General features: G+C 47.2%; 1 protein-coding gene across 3 annotated transcripts in view; it reads left to right on the top strand.

Annotated features, from left to right (window-relative positions):
• The first annotated feature begins 4,053 nt into the window (after positions 1 to 4,053).
• Positions 4,054 to 24,845, top strand: part of FAM20A (FAM20A golgi associated secretory pathway pseudokinase) — a 41,845-nt gene continuing 21,053 nt past the window's right edge. Inside the window, exon 1 of one of the 3 annotated variants that reach the window (XM_033091155.1) lies at positions 4,054 to 5,124. In XM_033091155.1, coding sequence (XP_032947046.1) covers positions 4,721 to 5,124 — 404 coding nt within the window. In that variant the 5' untranslated portion in view covers positions 4,054 to 4,720. The remainder of the gene's footprint in view (positions 5,125 to 24,845) is intronic. The other 2 variants (XM_033091153.1, XM_033091154.1) reach the window with 2 other exon arrangements.

The raw sequence follows: 24,845 nt of genomic DNA, 5'->3' as shown, positions 1-24,845 counted from the left end.
CATTCCTGGCCTCACTTCCAAAGATTCTGATTCACTAGATCTAGGATGTGACACTGGAATTTGCATTTTTATGAACATCTCTAGTAATTCAGATCCACCAGCGACGCTTTGAGAAAACTCTGGCCATATTGACGTATTATGTTTTGGTCATAAATAGGAAAATTCTGGACTTCCTGGCTCAGAATGAGAAAAGAGACTGGGTAGAACACAAAATCTGTATCAGGTTTCTTAACCTCACTCTGTTTTGGATCTGTCATCTAATTGCCCCCCTCCTCCCTCACTGATCGCTGAGACAGCTGGCAGCTAAAGGTAACGTTGCCCTCACACACACCCATACAGTGACAAAAGGCCTTTGAAAGCAAGAAAAGGAAGGAAAAAGCATGGTGACGTTGTACTCATGGAGTTACAGTCCAGTGTAGAAAACCCCACAAATGAAAAACAACTAGTCTTTTAAACAACATGTGAACATATATGTGAGATAAAAATAGAGTACAACCTTCACGGATTGAGGCATTCTTGTGTTTAAACGTGGACTCTTGTTTTCATGATTTAATTCCTGAAAGTAGAGAGCTTGATATTTAGCTAGACGGAAAGGAAACACAAGTGCCCTTTGCATTTCTCCTCTGAAAGCGTGCAGTGTGGCACATATTCCCTAATCTTCTCAGTGTACTGTCTGGTACTTTTTCTGCATTGTCTTATTGGTACAGACAGATTTTGTTTCTCTAATAATCATAAAAGATGCCGGAAGGCAGGAGCCATGTTTTACATTTCTTCTGTGTCTCCTCCAGGGTCCCAAACTATGTTATTTTATTATAACCAATAAAGCCCTCTGTACAAAGTGTACAAGCCCTATGTAAGACGCTCTGGTTGCCGAGATGCCTTAGACCCCTGCCCTCTATGGTTTCCCTTCATTTACGCAGCGAAAATTTCTTGAGCATTCCCCCAAGTGAGAGTCTCTGTCCTCAGAGCTCCGCTTTCCCTCCATGCTGAAGAGGTCAAGCGCCAGTGAGGAAGGTAAGCATGCGTACTGTATTAGATCACAAGGGCTGTGGTAGCAAAGTACCTACCACAAACTGGGTGGCTTAAACAACAGAAATGTACTGTCTCACAGTTCTCAAGGCCGGAAGTCTAAGACCAAGGTGTCAGCAGGGTTGTCTCCCGAGGGCTCTGAGGGGCAATCTGTTGTGTGTCTCCTACCCATCTTCTGCTGATTTGCGGGCAATCTTTGGTGTTCCTTGGCTTGTAGAAGCATCAGCCTGGTTTCTGCCTTCATCCTCACACGGGGTTCTCCCTGTGTGCATCTGTCGGTGTCCAAATTCCCCCTTTTTATAAGGACACCAGTCACATTTGATCGAGGGCCCACTCTATTCCAAGATGTCCTCATCTTAACTAATTACATCTGCAATGGCCCTATTTCCAAATAAGGTCACGTTCTGAGGTACTGAGGGTTAGGCCTTCAACATATAAATAAATTATGGGGGGACATAAATCAACCCATAACGCATACAAACAACTACACACAACATAGCCAATGGTTTAAGAGGAGTACATGCGAATAGCCGTGAGAGTATGTGAGAGCACACGGCACTGAGATAAGTGGACAAGAGGACAAACATCAGAGAAAATGGGACAAGGGGGACCAAAGCTTGAGTAGACCATGAATATTCTCCAGGTGGGGAAACAGAACAGAGCTTTTGCTTAAAGGCCTGTCTGTGAGAACATGAAACACTTGGGGAAGGAACTACATAAAGTACTATGGGGTAAAAACTGGGGGTCATATAAAGGAGAGGTGGGAGATGAGGCTGGAAAAGGAGACAGAAGCCGAACCATGAAGAGTCACATCACAAGTCCCCTAATCCTGAGGCAATGAGACGTTCTGGAGGCTTTTCAACCATGCGAACATCATGGTTGCATCTGCATGCTACAAAGCTAACTCTGGCAAGAGTTTTGATTCGATCAAAACACAAGGTGGGCCCTGACTTGGGGCCATACTGGAAACAGAGAGACCAGGAAGGAGCCTGTTTGTAAAAGTCTAAGAAAGAAATGATGAGGTCATGGGTACTTTCAAGAACAGTAGAAATGGAAAGGGGGTATGGACTTGCAATGAGAGGCTTGAAACAGAACGATGGGTCCCCGTACACAGCAGTTGGGGACAATTTGGGTGTGAATGGAGGGGATGTATATGAGGCTGGTAAGGAAAGCCAGAGGTGAAGAAACAAAGAGTCAGTGCAGGAGCAGAAAGGAAATGCTCGTTTCTGGGAGGGAAAAGGAGAGATTTAGACAAACCTTAAGGATAGTTGCATCTGACTGCCAATTCTGCCTCCAGGATGGCCACTCTCCCAACCCAACCTCATTCACACGTAATATCTGACTTCCACATACAGTTTTGCCCTTGACTTTTACAGGGCAGGAAAATGTGTTTAGATCATCTCCAGTAGAGTTAGGAATTTTATTCCCTGAATTGAGGCCAGACAAGAGTCCATTCAGGGGGCATGACCCCAGGGGATGGCAGAGAATTAAAATTACAAGACTTGTGATGGCTTCACATCCATCTCCTTTGCCAGCCCAGAAAAATGCAAACCAGTTTGCCACCTAGTCATTGCATATGCAGCACCGTTCAGCGCCTGACTTCTTCACCCACTGCCCATAACATGTCAGAAGCTGCATAGTTTCTCAGAAACTGGAGACCAGTTAAAATTTAATTCCAGATAAAAAGAAGGAGGTGGTTCAAGAAACCTTAAAAATGCCCAACACCAAATGCCGATGAGTGAAGCAGCTGGCAATAGTACCATCTTGGACTTAACACGTGGACTGGTCATTCCGACCACTGTGTGTTCCTAAAAACAGTCCCTTTCTGGTATCTTCCTTTTTCCATAGTTTTCTATTTATTCTCCCACTCATGAACAGCCTCTAACCTACCCCAACACCCTGCAGGAACCAAGAAGTGATCCTATTTGTAGCAAACACATATTTCACACAGTGCTGGGGGCTGTTCCAAGCAAGTTATATACGTTAACTCATGGAAGCCACACAATAACCCTATGGAGTAGGTTCTATTGTCATCTTCATTTACAGATGAGAGGCTGGCGGAGGGCATGAGAATCTCCCCTGAACCACAGGCGGGGAGAACTCTGGCCTGAACCCACAAGTCAGAGTGTGTCTGAGGTGCTTGAATCCAGCAAGGGAAGGAGGTGGTTAAAGAGTAAGATTAAAATACATGGGAAGGTTTGCTGCCTCGGCAGGCAGCTCAGGCAATAAAAAAAATGCTTTTTCCTGAACGTTCAGGAGGGCAGGGTACCTCCCCAGTCAGATTTGACCTTCACTCTCCTACCAGGTCATTAAATAGAGGAGCCAGGCGTTCAAGACTGGGCTTTCCCTCCCCCTTCTTCAAAAGGAAAATGGGGTGGGGAGTGTAAATTACCTCACAGAGTACCAGGAGAAAGCCTAACATGTGTCCTCCAGGGATTCACTTGGGTGGACTACTTTCACACCACGTTAAATGCAAAAGTTCAGAGTAGGGTCATCAGGAAGCCCCTCCAACCTTGGGTGCAAGAAAAATTTCCTCTTTGTAAAGCACAGGCACAGTTGGAATCAAACGCCATCCAAACAGGAAATCTCCAAGATTCTAGGTAAAACTGGTGCCTTATTTTTAAAGGTCAAACTTTTTCATTCACTAAGTGTTTCCTGAGCCCCTATTTAGGAGCCAGGCACATGACACATAGTTGTTATGGATCTGGTATGTGCTCTGTGGGAAGAAACGAAGAGAGAAACGACAACACACACACACACACACACACACACACACACACACACACACACCTAGCCAATCTACAGGAGAAAGGCTTTCAGGGAGCTGTCTTTTTTCTGAAAAGCACAAATGAAATTAAACAGGATTATGAAATTAAACAGAAATGAAATTCTCATACACACACACACACACACACACACACACACACACACCGCTCGAGTCCCCATAAAAGTCTGGACTGAACTCTGAGCAGGGAAAGTGGGAGGCCTGGGAGAGGGGGGATGGGCGCGACAATCGGCTGGGCGACCAGGTGGAAGGGCAGAGCCCGCAGAGGGATCGGAGTTGGCTGGCGAGCTGCGCCAGAGGCAGGTGCCAGCTGAGAGTGGGCGGAGGTGCGGGCGCCCGGCCAGGCGGGGGAGGCCGGCGCTACCTCTGCCTCTTGGAGTCGGGCGCTCAGACCAGCTCGCCGGGAGGAGCCGGGGCACGGGCGTCCCCGCCGCCCGCCGAAGGAACCGAGGGAACAGTCGCAGCAGCCGCGCAGCGCCAGCATCCTCTGGAGAGACGGCCCAGGCTCGGCGGCCGCCTTGCTCCTCCCAGAGGCAAGCCCCGCCGCCCGCGCCGTGCGCTCCTGCCGGGAGTCGTCCAGCGCCCCCCGCCCGTCCGCCCGCGGGGACAGCCACACCCGAGCCCCCGGCCCGTCACCTGCCACGGTCTCCCGGGCGGGCGGGCGCGGGGAGAGAACGAGCCAGAGACGGGCCAGGGAGACAGCGTTCCCTGGTCTCCACTCCGCGCTGACAAGGAACGCCCGCCAACACTGCGAGCCCCTGCGATCCCTGCACCCAGTCCCCAAGTTCAAGGGTGACACCCATCAAAAGCGGAGCTCTCCGGCGCGGTGAGCACTCCGGCCTCATCGAGCCCAGCCGGCCGGCGGCTCTGCAGGCGGCCCTCTGCGCCCGTGCGCCCGGCGGGGCCATGCTCGGGCTGCGCCGGGACCGCCTGCTGACCCTGCTGCTCCTGGGTGCGCTGCTCTCCGCCGACCTCTACTTCCACCTTTGGCCCCAGGTCCAGCGGCAGCTGCGGTCCCGGGAGCGCCCGCGGGGCTGCCCTTGCGCCCGCCGCGTGTCCTCTCCGGCCCCGGACCCCGCCGCAGCCGCCGCGGACCTCCACACGGCCGCGCACAACTTTTCCCGAGCCGGGCGGGGAACTGAGCGGGACCATAGCGGCCGCGGTGGCCCCGGCTCCAAGCTGCAGGCCCTCTTCGCCCACCCGCTGTACAACGTCCCGGAGGAGCCGCCTCTCCTCGGGCCCGAAGACTCGCTCCTGGCCAGCCAGGAGGCGCTGCGGTATTACCGGAGGAAGGTGGCCCGCTGGAACAGGTGAGGACCCCGCCGGGCAGGGGAGGGCGCAGGCGCCGGCCCCGGTTTCCCGCGGCCCCCCCACCACCACCCTGCCCCCGGCCCTGGCCTGCCGCGGCTTAGCCCAGCGCTCCAGCCCTGGCCCTGAGGTCCGAGTGTGTTCCCCTCCAAGACCCCACCAGCTGTTGCGGACCTCAGAGTTCAGCCCCGAGTAGATCTCAGTGCAAGAAAAAGTTTCTTCTGTTCAGCAGCACAGGCAAGAAATGCTTCCAGCCCCTCCTCTCTTGAGCTTCTTGTAGTTCACTCCTTAGCCAGACTTCTCTCCCCCCCGGCCATTTCCGCCCTCTCTCTCCTTGTCCTGGTGTGGAAAGCCGCTGCTGGACTTCGGTTTTCCAGAATCAGGTTTCCAAACAGAGCAATTCCAGAGCTAGTTGGAATTCAGCACTTAACCTCTGCTCGTTGGGCAGATCTGAGAGCCTTCCAGGAAGCGAGGCTTCTCCCTGAAAACGCAGCTCTTTCCCCCTTCCTTATTCCTCTGCCCTGTCAGCGATCAGGAGAGGTCAGCTGGGGCAGAAAGTAAACCGTCATCGCTCCGTTTTATTGAAAACGTGGCTTGTCCCTCTCTGGTAAGGGTTATAACCTGAAGTCAGCTTTACTATCCTGGTGATTTGGGTTGACTTAGATCTGTGGCGTGATGCTTTCACAGAGGAAACAAATATCTACCTGAGAGTTTTTTAAACCCAAAGCAAAGTGTACGGGCGGGGAAAAAATGCCAAACATATTTAGGATAAAAATAAGAAGGATGTTTTTGTAAAAGAGCAAGGGTGTGGGGGGGGGTGGAGAAGATGGACTCTGAGATCCCCAGCTAACGGCAGAAAGCTGTCATATGAGTTAGGACTCTGTCTTGAAGTACACACTTGTCCAAATATCACTCACATCCAGAGTTCACTTTTCTTAATACAAGAGGCTTCCAAATGAGATGTCATCGGGTGGTTTTATAGTCCTTCCAGAGGATGGGGAGAGCAACAAATCTCTGTAGAAACTCAGTGCTAGCCTTAACTGTTTGCTCATTATTCTGGAGTGCTGAGACAGACTGTCGGGTGCGGGGAGGGTGGGGGCGAAGCTTCAGAAAGTAAAAAGAGAGGCTGAGAATTATGGGATCACTGGTGAATTTCAATTGCCACTCGGATGATTTTACATTAGAAAAAAAATGGTACTCAATTCCATCGCTAATTGTGTGCAACAAAAAGGCAGTTTGTGGTTGCTTCTCAGACACTGTCATTTTCAGTATTACCTGTATTGCATCAGTAGCCACGGGAGTCCGGATCAGTTAACTTAAGAAATTTTGCCCTTAGAAAATTACCTGCAGATTTACGAATGAGGGGCTGTGGGCAAAGTCACTTGCTTTTGTCAATGTAGATCGCCATTCACTGAGTCACTTTGCTGTGACCTTAAACTTCCCTATGATACTTTGGTTCTGAAGGAAGTTCCAGAGGAACAGAAAAGCAGACAAGCAAAAATATTTCTCACCAATCTGTGCTATAATCGATTTTGAGGTTGGTTTGCTACACCGCTGTGTGTCACCAAGACACATTGACTGACCAGAAATGATCTCGGTCATTTAATCGAAGATCAGCGGGGGCTGGTGACCTTGCTGTATTCAGAGGGAACTGAGCAGTTTTATGTGGTTAGCTGAATGTGAGAGTGGTGATATTTAGTCATCATGTCCTTCTAATAATACATGGGATTGCAAGTGAGATTTGTGGGCCGTAGCAAAGTGGTCAGCTGCAGGAGGGTCCAGTTGAAACTGGACCTCAGAGGCAGAGAACATCCTACCTGCACCCAAACTGCATTGCAAACGTCAGTGCGATATTAATAAACACATGCATCACTACATACATCAGGGTTACAAATGGAACATGGAAGGCTCGTTAACCAGAGAGAAGTTGAGTCACGCTCAGAGCTCTATTGTGAGAGATAGCCACACATTACCTTAGGGGACAGAGTGCCCTGACAAACAGGATGACATGTAAAAGCACTGATGAAGCCCACATGCCTGCTGCCACATGCAGAGCCAGTGAAGGCTCCAGATCGCGGTGCAGACAAAGAATTAGAACGGACAGCAAAGAAAGAAAGGAACAGCCTTGCTAATAGCTTATCTCTCGCACAGATAAACCCCCATTTGTAGCTACAACACAGCCAACATTTAAAAACCAGGGATTTATAGACATACGTGGATGCTACCATGCATCCAATTGCCTCGCGTTAACTGCTATCCAAAACAATCGTTATCAGCAAACCATCTGCCAGACCAGTAGACGTACAGGTAATAAAAGAAGCCACGTCAGCATTATTCACCACTTGCCCAGAAGAGACCATTAGTCTGAGTGAGTGATTTATTTCTACCATTACACTAATAAGTAATGGTATGAAGCCAGAAATCATCTTTCTGTAACTTAGGCTCATTACCAATAGGAGATAGGTAATGGCCCGTCTTTTTCCCTCTGACATTCCTTTTTGATTTCACACCATGGAACAGGGAGCTTATACACTGTTTTGAATGTTTCAGGTTCTCAATCAATATTTGTTAACTGGATGTCAATATTTAGTGAAGTCGAAATGCAAAAAAAGTGTCATGTGTAGGATGTCCTATCGTGTGCCGACACACAAGCTTTCTGCAAACCTCCTCCACCTGCTGTTCTTCCCTCCCTTCCTCAGGTTTCCCCCCTCAATATGTAACTAAATGTGGCACAATCCAGGTTAAAAATTTAATCAGGGAAAGTGTTTCTGTCAGGTGGTGGGCCACAATCACAGCAAGTGAGCCAGCGCCAGGCTCCATCAGGCACGATGACACATTTGGCACCTGTCTTGAATCGTGAAGAGAAGAGAGCACAGGGAACAAAGGAAATGCAGTCTTCACTGCTTCAGACCATAAACCAATAAGCCAGGTGAAGCCTCTTCCTTTCAAAGTAATCAAGGAAGGCAGCACTTACCTGGAGCACAGGTAACTAACTGTTCATGTTATTGCTAGCCTTGCATCTTAGAGACTGAGTTTCGGATTTCTTCCCTGCCCACAAGCTGCCCAAGCCAGACAACATGTGTCCTTTGACATGTCAAAATCGTTCAGCTTGGCCTGGCCTTTTGCCGCACATATATTTGGTTGGTTCTTTTGGATCCCTGTGGTCTTGACAGGGAAGGTCAAATAGGGTCATGCCTCCCTCATGTAGAAACTCCAGCAGCTACAACACAAATATGGGTTTTCTACTGTCTGCTTTTCTTTCTTGACATCTTCCTCAGGTATCTGGAAGGTTATATTTTCCAGCAACTATAGATCCAGCATTCTTCAGAAGTGTGTGTGTGTGTGTGTGTGTGTGTGTGTGTCCCACCCTTGGAAGCTCCTATCTTTACCTCTACTCCTACCTTCTTGCTGGCATGGAAAGAAAGTCCAGCCCTGAGTCTCTCTTTGAAAATCACAGTGAAGAGACTGGGCAGCTTTTCAAAAATGACAGTTGCTCAAGGGGAATAAATTAGCCCGCGGTTTTCTGGGGGAAGCTTTGAGAAGACCCAGAAGCTGAGGCAGATATAAGAGAAGGGCGAGAAAGAGCCAAGAGAAAGGAAAAAGAAATCAGCTGGAAGTGAGAATTGTCTAGTCTAGGAGTTTTTGAACGAAACGCTTCTTCCCACCATGGCATCTGTGGAATGAAAAATACAACCTCTTTATTCTCACTCCCACTTTTTAAAATCTCTTTCCTGCTTATCTCATGCTGGCCCAGACCGTTTGGAACATTGATTTATAGGTAGCAGGCAGTTCAACCCACAGAGTGGATAAAAGTTCAAGTTCTTACTCATGGGTGGTGGCCATCTGCCTTTCCCCAGAGTCACCAGGGCCTGGCCCATTATCTGATTCTTCCGCCAATGATGCCAGGCTGAGAGAGGAAATGGCCTTCTTGGATTTGAGATGGACCTCAACCACGACCTGTGTGCGGTTAGTGGAGGGAGTGAGAATATCCTGACTTCTATTTCCCACTTCTCCCAATTAGAGCTTTGCTTGGCTGGTTTGGGAAAAGCTATTATTTTGGTGGTTTCTACATCCCTGGATTGTAGCTGGAGGAAGCCTCTTCACTTTTCTGAAAATCAGGAGCTCTGAGCAGATGGGTTCTGAGAGGACTAATCCAGAGGCCATTTTCCGGCCCCTTCTCCCTCATTCCAAAGCCCCATCCACGGCTATTACCACAGCAAAAGTAGGAAGGATCTCAGTGTTGTTCATCCGAGGAGGACAGGCACTTCCTGTTTCTAAATATATCGAAATGAAACTCCTTAGGCAAGAAGTGGAGGATGTTGTTCTTCCGTTGTTCCATTGTTCCCAACCCCGAACACTCTCTTTCACCCCAACCAAGTTCTCACCGATCCTGGGGACTCAACTCGCTCATTCTTTGCATCCAAATCTCTACCTGAATGAAACATGCTGAATATGTGCCAAGAACTTTACCTTCACTTGCTAGCTCCGGCCTCACACCTTCCCTAGAGGTAGGTGCATGTGGTGGACAGACCCTCAAGACAGCCCCCTAGGTTCTGAGCCCTGGCCTAACACACACCTTCTCCTGAGCAGTCAAACAAATGCTGCTCCAGGTACTGCCACAAAGGGTCGTCAACGGGATGGGGAGATTGTCCAGGTGTGCTTGACCGAGTCACATGAGCCCTCTAAAAGCGGAGCGTTTTCTCCAGCTGATTGAAGAAGAGAAAGTCAAAGATTCAAAGTACCGTATGGATTTGCCAACTCGAAGACGGAGGGGGCCATGTGGCAGGCGAGGTGAGCAACCTTTAGGAGCTAAGATTGGCCCCCAGCTGACAGCCAGCGAGGAAACAAGGACCTCAGTCCTACAACCACAAGGAAATGAATTCTGCCAACAACAAGAAGAAACTTGGGAGCAGATTTTTTCCCCAAAGCCTCCTGCCAAGAATTCAACCTCACCGACAACTTCACTTCCACCGTCAGCCCTGTGCAGAGAAAGGCACACCAAACTTGACTTCTGACCTACAACGCTGGGAGCCCATAAATGGGTGTTGTTTTAAGCCACTGGTTTGTGGCAAGGTTGTCACACTGCAATAGAAAACTACAGTACTGCTGCTTACTTCATTTTATAGAGGAAACCGGGGACACGGGGGTTATATAACCCGCCTTCTAAAGTCAGGCAGCAAGCAAACCACAGGCAGGCTTTGTACCCAGAAGGTCTGGCTCCAGAATCCATGCGCTAACCAGCAGCTCCATTACCAGGCAGCCTTTGATGTCCACAGGTCCTCACTGTTCTCCTTCTGGAAAGGCTGTTCCGGCTACCTCCACCCACCATGATCCTTCCCTGATGAGATGCACCCTCTCCATTTAATACCATATTACTTTTTATGACTGTGCACTGTCCAGCTTCATGGCAGTTGTCTGGAGCCCCACGTGAGAAGGCATAGCCACTTGCTCCTGGCATGCTCATGGTCACACTAACACCTTTGTTTCGTGGTGTCCCATAGAGCCCGAGTAAATATCTGTGGAGCAAATAATTGGGAGCCGACAACATCATGATTTGGGTGCTGCGAGTCAATAGCCTGTTATCTCCTATGAAGAAAGCCTTGAACAAAAACAATCCCAACTATAAAATCAAATCACCTCACCTCTAACTCGTCTATTCCTCCCTATAAAAGTCTAAGGCAAAACACCACCTTCCTGAAATGTGGATCGGGGGTACTCTCCCTATTGCAGTAGCTTAAACAAAATCAATTTCCAAAAAGAAAAAAAAAAATGCCCTGAAGGAACGTTGAGAAGGTGTCATTTGCCAAAAAGAGGGAATTTACTCAGCTTCCTGAGAAAGAGCAGCGAAGACTTCTTGCACTGAAGAAAAGTGGGAACACAGAGACCCTGACTTAGCCAAAGCAATCTCTGCTCTGCCCGTGGGCAGGTGCTGACCTGTGTTTTTCTTGTGATTATTCATTAAGCTGGAGGCTGATGAGAGCCTGCGGATTCTGCTGAAGTAAGCTGCAGATGGCTACAAGCCGAGTGGGAATCCCATTCTAAAGAGCTGCAGTGTTCATGGAGGAGAAGTTACTAGACATAAGAGCATCTGTGTACCTGTTATTATAGGCAGACACTCACATATAAGCCACATGAAAACCATAGGATGGAAATTTTAAACAAAAGGGCTTAGTTCGTTTTGTGGCCTGTCACTTGGCAGGATGTCCTCTGGTTGAAATGTGAAATCAGGACAGAACTGAGTTGGAGCGCCTTGGAGAGCTGGCATCCAGGACTTTCAGTCCCTGGAGCCTGACCTTGGAGGCCAAGCCCTGGCAACAGCCAATATAATTTGGCTGGAGCAAGAGGCAAAGTTTAAGGGCCTATTTTATTGGATTCACTAGTAACAAACCAGATACATTTGGGAAGCCACAGGAAAGAGAAAATGGTGGAGGATTACGGTTCCTAGGAAGCCAAGAACGTGTAATAAAATTCAGCAAACTATGGAGAGTGAAAGAGAAAGTTAAAGAGTGTTGGCACAGGGACACATGGACTGAAAAGCTGGAGCATTAAAAAAAAAAAAACAAGGTGGCCTGGGAAGAAAACTTGGGAGAGGTTGATGGGTTAGGAAAAAGCGGTGCTGGCAGAACAAACTGAAAGCTGTTCAGCCTGGAAAGTCAAGTGCAGCTTCCCCATAGCAAATTTGCCTTCAGCTCTCACTACCTGGGTCAAGCTCTGTAGGTCGTAAGTAAATATTGTTGACCAAAAGGGAGTCTACATGGAGGGACAAATGGTCTCTCCTGACCAATTCATGTAACCCACAGGGTCTCAATTTCATCCGTTTCAAATGGGATTTTCGTGTTTCTCACTCTTTTTCTTCTCTGGCTGGAGGGAAGGTGTATGTAGCTGCACTCACAGCTCAGCTCATGTTTTTTCAGTCTTAATTAAAAATTATGCCCGACCAGTAGCAGCTTATTTATACATTCTATGCTCCCCTGATCATCCAGAGATACTAGAGAAAGTCAAATTGACCAACCACAATGCCATAATCAAATCAATCCCTTTATTGTCCATCCTTTCATTGCAGGGGTGTTTTTCTGTTTTTTGGTTTTTTTCAGAAATAGTTTTCAGTGCAGGTGTTTTTTTGTTTGTTTTTAGATTTTTATTAGGGAAGGGAAACAGGACTTTATTGGGGAACGGTGTGTACTTCCTGGACTTTTTTCCAAGTCAAGTTGTTGTCCTTTCAATCTTAGTTGTGGAGGGTGCCGTTCAGCTTCAAGTTGTTGTCCTTTCGGTCTTAGTTGTGGAGGGTGCAGCTCAGCTCCAGGTCCAGTTGCCGTTGCTAGTTGCAGGGGGCGCAGCCCACCATCGCTTGCAGGAATCGAGGAGGAATTGAACTGGCAACCTTGTGGTTGAGAGCCCACTGGCCCATGTGGGAATCGAACTGGCAGCCTTCGGAGTTAGGAGCAGGGAGCTCTAATGGCCTGAGCCCCCAGGCCAGCCCTGCAGGGGTTTTTTTAATTGGGGTCCTTAGACCCCACTGATGAGGTCTATAGTTCCCTTAAAGTTTATGCAAATTTTGCATCCTATGCATATGTTTATTTTCTTAGGAAATAGTTTATTATGTTTGCAAAGTATTGTCTACATTCACCAGGATCCTTTGGTTTCAAGCAACAGAAACCCAACTCAAACTAAAGTAAGCAGGAAAAGGAAATGCAGACTCAAGAACCATACCTCAGTAAGGACAGCTGTCTCTACTATCCCTCTCCTTGGTTCTCATACCTCTCTTAATCCCCTCCTGTGGTTTCAAATACCAACAGCCCTGGGACCACAGCAGTTAGAGGGCTTCTCTGATTTCCAAAAAGAAAGATTCTGGGCAAAGACGCTGATTGGCCAGGTCTGGGAACACAGCCTGACAGTAGAGGGCTGTGATTGGCCCAGCTTTGAGGCGGATGACAAATTCTCAACCAATCATTGACATCGGGGAGGCGGAGTCATTGGAAACGCTCCATTCAGCTCTCCATTCAGGCCATGTGACTCAGAGTGGGGAAGGGCAGTTCCCCCAAAACCTAGCTGAGTGCCCAGACTGCAAGGGTCCTAGAAGAAATGTTGTTACCAGAGTGATGCGGGGAAGTTTCTCAGCTTATGCCTGCTACAGGTTCTGACTCCTACAGCCACTGTTCTGGAGTTTTAATAAGACGTTTTAAAAACAAATTTATTCACAACAAATTCCTAACGTGCAGATTTTTTTATACCAACCATCGAAATCCTCCCAAGAAGATAGAAATCTTTATTTAGTTGAGCTTTCCCTTAAATCACCCTTACTCTCTTAATGGGAGCCTAAAGAAGAAATTGATGACCCAGCTCATTCATGGGCTCATGTCTCTTTCTTCTGAAAAGAGATTCCACTTGGAGCCAACATACCTGTATTTTAATCCTGAGGAAAGCACTTACCTTCTTCAGGACTGTTTCTCCTTTTGAAATTAAGAGGGTGAGCCTGTGGTCCCCGAAACTTTCTGAAGCTGTTTTCCAAGCATTGCACACCTTCAATCAGGATTTATTCTGCAAAGTCTTTCACAGCGAAAATATGGGACATTTTCCAAGTGTGCTTCACGGACTTCTAGGGCTCTGGGTGGCACTTCCTGGGTTCTGCAGATGATTGATTAAATTATCACCTTGGAAAAAATGTGCTTTAAGGTCATTTTGGTGTACTAGGAAAAAACTCGCTGTCAGTTGTGTTAATGCACATTGTAGCACGTTGAGTCTGCCATGGGGAACTTATGCAGACAGATGGCTTCTCCTGTGTGTTTAATTGAGGAGTATCCTGAGATTGCAAGGTGAGCTGTTAAAGTACGTCTCCCATCCCAACTACTTACCTGGATTTGTTATACTCTGCTACCAAAAACAATATGCAGGAATTAATTGGGTACTGAAATAAGACTATTCCTGTCTCAGCAGGAACCACAAGTGCTGCCTCGTACTGAAAGCCTCAGAGCCCGGACCTCTCAGAGAACTCTCTGTTGAAATGGACAAAACTCCCTCAGTGCAACTCAAGGGCATCACAGCCCACAGGGAAAAGTTGGTGCTCTGTGTTTATTATAGTCATAATCATTATGTTAATATAATGGAGAGAAAATGAGACTTTCATATAACTTGCTATCAGAAAGTTAAATACACCATCAAGGATGGGTTTGATACCACAAACTGTTCTGCATCAGTAGCCTGGACCCCTCACCAGAGAAGCCTTTATGAGCTGCACAGCATCAGCTGGGTGCCTGAGATGTCACACTTCCAGGAAGCTGGAAGTCAGGTGTTTAAGCCATCAGATCTCTTGGCATTTCCTGAGCAAGTTCTGAGAAGGAATTCCGTCACTGTATTTTTTTTCTAGGGCTACCGTAACAAATTGCCACTGTTTAGGCCACTGTTGGTGGCTTCAAACAACATACATTTATTCTTTCTCAATTCTGGAGACTGAGAGCTGAAATCTAGGTGTTGGTGGGGCAGCACTCCCTCCAGAGGCACTATGGGAAAATCCGTTCTTTGCCTCTTCCAATGTTTAGCGGCCGCTAGTGTTCCTTGATTTGTGGGTGCATCACTCCAATCTCTGCTTCCTTGATCACATCACCTCCTCTTCTATCTGTGTGTGTCTGTGTCTTCTCCTCTTCTGTCTGTGTGTCTCCTATAAGGACACATGTCATTGGATTTAGGGATCAGCTGGATAATCCAAGACGATCTCATCTCAAGATCCTTAACTTAGTTACATCTGCACAGACCTGTTTTCCAAATCAGGTCATATTCACAGCTTCCCAGGATTGGGTCATGGACATATCTTTTAGGAGAACACCATGCAGCCCACTATCGTCACGTCCAGTTTGAATACAAAGGTCACGCACTTACCATTTTCATTATTTAAAAAAAAAAAAATTTAATCTTTTACATAAAAGACTATCTGCTAGATAATCTTTTAGATACATCATAAAGATAATGATGATATCTTATTATAAATAAATGTACAATGGTTGAGAAAATGGGTCAAAGGGAAAATAAGGACACACAAGGCCGACGGAGCCAAATGGGAAGAACTCAGAACACTGGCCATGAAAACCTACTCCCTGAAGGTGAGGTCTGCTCGGGGAATCCACCAGCCATATCTGTAGGGTAAACAACCAGCCAGTGGCCCAGGAAGGGCACAGTAATTCCTGGCAATTCCATGCACAACTCCCTCCTTCCCTCCTGCACCTCATAGGACAGTGTGGTGTGAGGACCAGAGTCTCCCACCTTGGAAGAGTTCCCCATTGATGGCTCTTAGTGCCGTCCTCAGCATAAGCGGGCAACATATCCCAGAGCAAGTCCATAAAACCAGGTCCATACAGGCCCCCACACTGGCCAGTCCTGGCACTCAGGTCTGCCGGCTGGTCTTCTCTAAGGAGAGAATTTAAAGCACTGGGGCTCCAGAAGAATGCGCGGTGGGTACATCCTGTGGGTAGTCCTCCACAGTCTTGCTTTCTTAGCAGAGCTTCTGATCCGCATTGAGTGGCAGCGCATTTAGGATGATACTCCAGGCAGCACCTGGAGGGCAGCTTGTCAGGGGTATCATTCAGCACAGAGACACAGACTTGGCAATTAGCTGAACTTGGAGGTAGGAACAAAAGGCTCTTTGTGAAGGCCGTGGACGGGAGAGTGAAATCAAAGCCACCGACCTCTATCCAGAGGGGAGCCCGAGGTCTGAGGGCGGGCTGGGTTCTCCTCAGACAATACTTTTGAATCTCCTGTGACAGGCAAGCCAATGGTTAATCAATGATTAATCAATGTAAGTCAGAGCCGTAAGCCATGGAATGTGGCTGCAAAATGTTGGCTGGAAAAATATTGAAATAGATTATAACCAAATTCTCACCTTAGGTATGACAAAAACCATCAATAAAACAATCATTGAATGCCTAATTTGGGCAGTGTAACTTACCCGTGGCCCCTTGGGTTGAAGTCATTGCAAAATGTACATCCCAGGTAACCAAATGAGGTGGCATTCTGTTCTCTTATTAGCTGTGAATCCATTCAAAGGAAGGGGAGGTCAGCTGAAAACCGTGAGCCTGGATATATAGCAATTGATTGACAGCCCTTCTTTTTGGCAGGAACAGAGCTAGTGGTCTGTGTAGGCTACTTGTACCTTGTGACATTAAAACCACTTGGTCTGCATATATGAACATGCTTCTTCTTCACTCTGCTGGCAGGGGGTGCTGTGCCCAACTCATCCAAAAATACTATTTTCTGATTAAGGTATAAATTAACAAGCGAATAGGCAAGAATGGCTGTACGCCACGGAACATGGTCCGCTGGCTCTGCCTCGTCCTTCAAGTCTCCTTCCAGAGCTGCACGCTCAGAGAGGGCTCTCCTGTTCCCCCCAACCTAATGGGACCCCAGACCCTTTTACCAACTCCCGCTTTATTTTAACATGATTTAACTCCTTGTTTATAGATATACTTAGCGTATAAGCTCACTAGATTGTAAGCTTTATAAGGATTGTACTGAATTGAATGGATAAAATCACATCTTAATCCCCAGAACCTATCACCATTGTCTTATTTAGGGGGGGAAAGTCTTTGCAGATATAATTAAGTTAAATATTGAGAGAACGAGATCATCCTGGATTATCTTGGCGGACCCTAAATCTGACAGGTATCCTTCTAAGAAAAAAGCAGAGCGAGATAAGGCACAGACGTAAAAGGGGACGACAATGTGACCAGGAAGACAGAGAAGGGAGCACTGTGGCCACAAACCAGGGCACCCCTACAGCCACCAGAAACTGAAGACACAAAGAGTGGATTCTGCCCTGCAGCCCCCAGAAGGAGCATGGCCCTGCTGACACCTTGATTTCAAACTCTTGGATTCCAGAACTATGAGAGAATATATTTCTGTAGAAAGCCACCCAGATTGTGGCGATTTGTCACAGCACCCACAGGAAACAGAAGGGTGGAGCTTTATTTGCTTCTTTGGCTGTGTAACCCAGGTCGAAAATGCTGCTTGTACATAGTAGGTGCTTAATAAGTGTGTAGTAAACAAAGGAGTAAAAGAGTACTCAAGAGGCTTTGTTGTTGGGCAGTCCTGGGTTTAAATCCTGGCTCTGTCACACAAGCCCTGGGAGGCTCACACAAGACCTGAGTCTCATTTCCTCCAGCCTCAGGTTCCTGTTCCCCAAGGGGTGTCGGGCGGACACAGTGAGGTCACGAGTGTGACGCAGAGTGCAGTGCCTGGTTCATGCAGCTCTGAGTCACCAGTAGGTGAAGGAGCACCAGGTGGTCATTCTTTTATGTTCCTTATGGGTTATTTGACAGCCATTAACATGCCATATTGATGGCTATGATCCACTGATGCTTGATGCCTAGGCTGATGATAAAGAAAGAGCTTTCCGGAAAAGTACCAGCACTTCCGGCCTGGCCACTGCCCCGGCTTTCCTGGCTACATCTGGGGCTTCCAGAGAGAAAAAAGTACATTTATCGATCTCTCCACGGTCATTTGATGTCAAATACCTAATGCTTGCGGACTGGGAGGAAACACAAACGGGGTCAGTGTGCAGTTTAGCCTGCCTGTCTCAGAAATTACACACACACACCCAACACACATATTATGGAGGGAAAACTGGTCAGCTAACATTCCTGAATTACTTGACGTTGAAATGACAGAAATTAAAAAAAAAAAAAAGAAATGACAGAAATTTTTCGGATTCCAGGAATGACTCCTTTTCTTTTCTCTTTTCTCCTCTTCTCTTTTCACAAAGCATTTCTTAAGTCAGTTAAATAGGCTGATCCCTGCTCACTGGAGACCTTCCCCTTCAAACCCCGCTGCACAAATTCTCTCATTTAACCCTGACAGCAGCCCCAGAAAAGAGGAATGGTGCTTAGCCCCATTTTCAGATGAAGGGGAGGCTCAGACAGAACCTGGATTTCAAAGGCAGAAACAAATCTGAGATGAGATTTGAGGGCAGGAGGCGGAGAGGGCAGCGCTCCCAGAGTGCCACCCCTGTCATCAAGGCCCAGAGGTAGGTGGCAGAACGGCTTCCAGGTCTCTGCTGTGCAAGTAGAGATGGCTGGGGCCTTGCTGGACGGCAAGTTGCCAAGAAGCATTAAGAGCTTGAAAAGTAGCCCAACTCCATCCATCCTTCTACACCATAGACCTAATTTATTTTTACACTGAAAATATTTGCTTTTATAATCATTGTTGGTAGAAGCTCTCGTCCATGGTGATTTCAGACTTGGGTTTAGTCACAAGCCTGCCACTTCCTAGCAGTGCGATCTTGGGCAAGTCGTCTGCGCTGCCCTTCCCGGGTTCCTAGTATCTGTAAAATGGAGGGAGTAACAGTGACCTTATCGGGAGCTTCTGTGAGGATTCAATGAGTCAGAACTGGAAACTGTAAGACAGTGCCTGGCCCTGTGTTAGGGCTGTGTGTGGGAAAGCTACTTCCCTTGTTATTATTCAGACCTATAGACCCATTTGGGGTTGCTGGTTCCTCTTGAATTAATGTGTGCTTGTGAGGACGTGGTTCTCATGTGTCTGACAGGCCCCTTCTCATTCGGGCCTCCTCTCAGCCGGGTCCACGCCAGCTCAGAAGCCCCATCAATCGTCTAAATAAATCTTTGACATAGCATCTCTTTCTCTGCTGCCTCTGTGAAAGAGCAGAGACGGCTGAGGTCAGAAAGCCTGGCTGTTGGTTCCTCCTTTCCATGTACTATGTTGTCACTTCCACATTGTGGACCTTAATTTCTTCCTCTGGCTCAGAGGTATGGTCTGCTCACAGGGCTTGAGGGGACTAGAATAAGATAATACATGAGAAGAGCCCAAACAATATATTTGTAATAAGCTCTACGCAAGTGCATCTTACTAATAGCATGACATGAAAAGACACATTCGACATTAAATAAGTACCATGAGGCTGTGGCAGAGGCACCGAAGTCCGCATGTCCCCCTGTGTGTCCCAGCCCCATTGCAGCTAGGTGGGGCCATGTGACTATTTCTAATTGACGTGAAGTCCATCACTTCCTGGCCAAAGCATTTAAGAGCCAGTACTTTACCAGTTCCTTCCTTCACTTGCCCTGGGGACTGTGAATGACACACATTGGGATGTTGGTGTGTCCGTCAAGCTGGGTCCCGGAGTCACTCATCAGACTCCCTACTGACCGTCATTAGACAGGTAGCATGAGTGAGAAAGCAGCCTTGGATGTGTTAAGCCACTGAGATTTCAGGATTAAATTGTTACTCTAGCAGGACCTGATTTCACTCCACAAACTCAAGGGTGAAAGACATGTAACATTGATTTCTTTTCTCAAACTAAATCAAACGGGACTTAGCCCCTTTTCTGTTAGGTTGGTTAGAAATGCAATGTAGGTCATCACTGGAGGGAGCCCCTTTCTCCAAACCCCCTAGTGTTGGGGGAATAGTCTTAGGGTCTTAGGTAACAAAACATTTGAGGGGGACCCTCTAGTCCCTGCCCCATCACCTGGTCTCTGCAAGTGGGTGGCACTGTTGGCACTGTTGTTCCTGTGCCAAACTTGAGCTCAGGATTATTTGCTGAGGTAGGTGTCTGGTGCCCAAAATGCAGGTTCCTAGGCATACCACACGGCCATTTCCCAGCATCTTGGCTCCCCTCCAGGAAGCAGGCCAGACATACGACTCCACAACAACTTTCCTTTCCTAATTTTGGAGCATCTGTGTATTTCCCCAAACGTCTATGCCCCCCGACCCCCACCTCCCATCTAGCATATTCCTTTACTGAGTTTAGGTTTTCGAGAAATAAAAAAATAAAGCTAGAGAGGGAACAGGGTAACCTGTCTAAACATCTGCTTGGTCCTGGATCAGAAACACCCTCTGAGACAAGGACACACAAACGCCCAGCTCTCTTCTTAGAACAGGGTGCATACAATTCCACAAGAATTTTAAAAACACATTAATATCTCACTAAATTACCCTGCCACATGGGTGACTGCTCATGCTGTGGAGGAAAATGGGCCCAGCTCTGCAATCATTCAGTTTGTAAATCAGATGGGAAAATGATACCATGCAAATTGGCCCTCACTCACAGGCCACGGCCTTGAAAGAATTGAACCTGTGGGTGAGCCACCAGGAAATTTGCCTACAAACCAGGAAAATAGGTGCCCCCAGGCTAACCCCCTATTGCAACCCCCTACACTCTGACCCCTCTCTCCTTCAAAGGCCCATGACTGTGTGATAGGCAGGAAGGCAAAGTTCAAAATCTTTTTAAAATAAATGTGTTCTGGTAAACCCTGGATTATTAGAGGTCCCAGGGTGTGGTTTTTTTTTTAAAGCTCCTGCGTTTTCTTAGCCCACTCTGAATACTGCCTTTAGATCACATTTTTTGTTTGCTGCACTTAGGAAAATGGTAGAGGAGAGGACATATATCCATCCAATGTCAGTGTCATTTGCGGGGTGTGTGTGTGTGTGTGTGTGTGTGTGTGTGTAGATATAACAGATATTTGTTTATTTCAAACATCCTTTCACAGTTGGAGGATGAAAAGAACCAAAATTATGACATTTAAATGATCAATATTGCATCTTTTGCAAGTAACACGTGTGTTTGTATTTTATCAATATGCTTGTTAGATTGGTCTGACAACTAAATGACTGTGACTCACATGTGTTTTTTAAAACAATTAAATAACATTTACACTTTTTGCTGTGCTGGAGATACAGAAGGTGTGTAGGAGGCCCTGAGGAAGGCTTTTATGTTATCTATGGAAAATACCAGACTGCAGAGTCCAGAATCCACCCTAGCCATTTTTAGGTCCTCGTCAGAGGATTAAGTGCTTTATTTGCTGGGATTCTAAGGCTCCCACCCAGGGTTTCTCAATCTCAGCACTACTGACACTTGGGGCCAGGTAATGTGTCGTGGTAGGCACTCCGGTGTGACAGCAGGATGTTTACCAGCATCTCTTAGCCCACGTGCACACACACACACACACACACACACACACACAAACGACTATGACACGAAAATGTCTCTAAATATTGTGACCCCTGAGGGGTGATGTTGTCCCATTGAGAACCTCTGGTCAACAGCAGGGAGTTGATCGTCCTATGGAGAAAAAGTAGTCTGCAGCTCTGGGACCCCTGCTCTATGAATTGTCACATCACAATTAGGCTGAGGGGCTCCTCGGTCCAGGGTTAATATTTCGTGTTTCCCAACATGTGTTGTGTGTGACACAGAATCCCGTGAATGTCGACAGGTGCTATGTAAAGGAAGAGTTTACGAAATGCTCTCTGAACAGGAGGCCTCACTGCAGGACTTCTCAGAGCCTTGACTGCCATTATATAACTGCAACTCTCCCAGAGGGGCGACAGTGTGCAGCTCTTTCCAAAGGTATTTGTGTGTGTTTGGTAGTCATTTTGGTGCTTAGCTCTGTGCCCAGGACGAGAATCAGAAGCCTGACCCAGCTAGAGGGTATCTGCTACTTCCCTGCCTTGACTCTGGGGACCCCTTAGACCAGGGCTCATTTTGCCCTTCTTCTTCAGGGTGTCCAAACTACTCACATTGTCAGCGATTGATCTGGAAGTGGTTTTGGAGATAGAAAAGCAGATTTCTCACTGAGGCCGTAGTCCCAGCTCTGGGAATGTCCCTTCTAGCTTTCCATAGGCATCTATCTCATGCTGTGAGAGTATCCAAAATCAACAAAGTCTGCAAAATGGGCAAGTCTAGTCACTTTGATAAGACCATGAAAAAAAAAATCACATTTTGGGTCATAAGGACCTAGATTTCCTCATTTCATCTCAGATTTTTCTGTCACATAAGCAAGTCACTTTATCCCCAAGTCCCCAACTACACGTAGCTAATGTCTTCTATGATACCTTCCACCAAATGTCTGAAAGATGGCTACGGTGATGCTCTCCCTGCCTGGATTGAGCCTCCTGGTTGCATTTATGGGCCTAGAGATCCCTCTCCCTGGGCTGGGAGGAGCAGGGTGGAGCCTGGGAAGTCAGCGGGTAGCCTCAGCTGAGAGCTTCCATGCGGAGGAGCCAGAGGGTGGTAAATGGACGAGATGGGAAAGGCATGTAGAGTGGTGATGAAGAGCTTGACCTCAAAAGCCAATTAGCCAGATTCAAATCAGCTCTGTGGCTGCCACTCACCAGCCAGGTGACCTTGAGCTATCAAGACAGTGTCCTGCTTGTGTCAGTCTCCTCATCTCTAAAAGAGGGCTGACAGGTGTGATTATCTTCAGGGCCCACGCAGATAATCCAGAATCATCACCCCATCTCCAGATCCCTAACTTAATCACCTCTGCAAGTCCCTTTGGTCATGTAAGGAAACATTCATGGTTCTAGAATTAGGAAATGCATATCATAGGCGATTACTCAGCCTGCCACAGGGGCCATGCTATAGAATGCAAATTAGAGTTCTTGCTCTTACCCTAGTAAGCAGAACTCAGGTAACTAGGAAATGAAACAGTTGTTGCAAATAATTCTTCAGAGTCCTCCCCTACCCACATAAGACATACAGACCAGATCATAGTGATAATAACTCATGTAAACAACTATTAAATTCACTCAGTCCTCACCAAAATCCTATCAGGTACATTTATTATCTTTTCAGATGGCGTGAGGCACAGAGAGGTCAGATAACTTGCCCTAGGTCACACAGCCATGAGTGGCAGCACCAGGATTCAGAATGAGTGGCCTATGTCTCCCACCCTCCCCTCTCTCTGCATCTGCCAACTCATCACTAAGAGCGACTCTGATGTGTAGATACAGTAGCATTGCTACCTGTCACCTTCCCCTAAAAATTGAGTGTTGGTCCATGAGCTAGCCGAAGTAGATATTCCTTTAGGGCTGAAAGACAGACTCCAGAGAGTGAATGCACTTCTATCTTGGGAAGTGAAATGAGGACACATGAAGCAGTTGGGGAACTCCCTTGGGGGTCTGCCGGATGGCTGCAGCTCTCGCTCACTAACATTGCCTCACAGCTGCCATGGACTTCCCTTCCACTCGAGGGCACAGAGATAAATGGATGAGGAGGCAGATCACCAGAAAGGGACGCCATGGGGATCCTGCTCTTTGAGCCCATGGGATGGAGCGGTGGGGAGACATCTGCAAGCATTCTGTGGCCTGTTTATAATGAGCCACAGGATTTTGATGGTGAGTCAATCACCCTGCTGAAGATGCATTTGGGGAAGAGCTGGACATTCCACAAAATTCTGTAGTGAGCCCATGCAAACAGCAGGAACTCAGGGCTTGGTCTCAGGAATAAAGTCCATTCGAATGGTGAACAGAAAAACCATTTCCAAAAGCCCATGTCCTCCTTGGTCTCAATCACGAGCACTCAATGCTATTGCTCGGACGTTCTCAGGTACTGGCCAGGAGAATTGAGAAGGTCCATTAGATAGGGCCCTGACTTCCCTAAAATAATGTGCCTGAAAGTGACATGCTAAATATTCAGTAGGTATTTCTGGGTTGTGCATTGCACAGTTGCCTGTCAGAGACAGGTTTACCATAACGTTTCAGCCCAGGTGGGTACAGAGAGCTGGGGTGGGGGGCAGGGAAGTGAGCTGGTCAGGCAGCACGTTGCAATCAAGAGATATTTCTTGAAGTATGAAATCTCAGAAGAAAGAGATCTAAATCTTCGAGGCACTTGTAATTTTTTGACATCTTTTCTCATTCTAAATTTTTTAAAAAATCACTCTCATGTCTACTTTTGTATTGATAATTTTGCACTGGTCCGCCAAACTGTGTAAGCACCAGACCTTGCTAAACCTGGGTCCTTCTTGGTCACAGGAGAAATAGGACAGTACAAAGGAGGATTTTTCCAAGCTCATAACCACCATAATAAAAACAACTCTGAGAAATGTTCTTTCTAAGACTCATGTCAAGAAAAAGAATATCAAAACAGACATATGGATCAAACAGATGCACAGATTCAATTCAAAAGCCAAGTCCCACAGAACTTCAGTATAATGCTTTTTCAATTTTCTTTATAGCAAAGTGCTTTTGGAAATTCTTAACATGAGTAAGACCAACCTTATGCATTCCGTCCCAACAGAGAGAGAATTCTAGTGCAATTCCTTTGTGCAAGAAGAGATTTAGTTCCCCCAAGACTTGACACTAGTGTTTCAGAGTCTGGTGGAGCTTCTGCAGCAGGATGCCTCTACAGGCATCTCAGAATCGGTTATTTATAGAGCACTTAGTTACTGTGTGCATAGAACTTCGCCAAACGCTGAGGAAGATGCCAAAGAAATCCAAGGCAGGTCCTTGCCCTCAAGAAACTTAGGGAACGCTTGAGAAGAAAGCATGTGGCTCTGAAATCTTTCACTGTCGCTCCATCTCTCTTTCAATGCTATGGCACCGTGGTCACTCAAGTGAGTTCCCAACAGAGAGAATTTTGACTGAGTGTGTCACAGATCCACTCCCACCTCCCTCCTGCTCTTCAGAATTCTGAGTACAGATGGCAAGGACTCCATGAACCTCCCTAGGTCGTCCATCCCTCCTAAGCCAGGTGATGGAGCAGGGAGCGCCCCATCATACCTCTCCACCTGGTACATTGCTCAGGAATGAACAGCTCCAAGAAATGTAATTAGCAAATAATTAATGGACTGTCACCAAATTCCTCCCCAGGGGACCCTAGTATGGGCTATTAAAGCAGATGGTGTCACTTCTCATAATAGCTTCATAACCAGTGAATTTCGCACACTATAAATTCCATGGCACGCAATTTAAACAGCTAGGTTTGAGAGGGCTTGGCCTCGTTGCTTTT

This window comes from Rhinolophus ferrumequinum, chromosome 21 (genome assembly GCF_004115265.2).
Source record: "Rhinolophus ferrumequinum isolate MPI-CBG mRhiFer1 chromosome 21, mRhiFer1_v1.p, whole genome shotgun sequence".
In the NCBI taxonomy this organism is placed as follows: domain Eukaryota; kingdom Metazoa; phylum Chordata; class Mammalia; order Chiroptera; family Rhinolophidae; genus Rhinolophus; species Rhinolophus ferrumequinum.
Note: the sequence above shows the minus strand (reverse complement) of the source record. Positions and strands in the feature narration are given on the sequence as shown.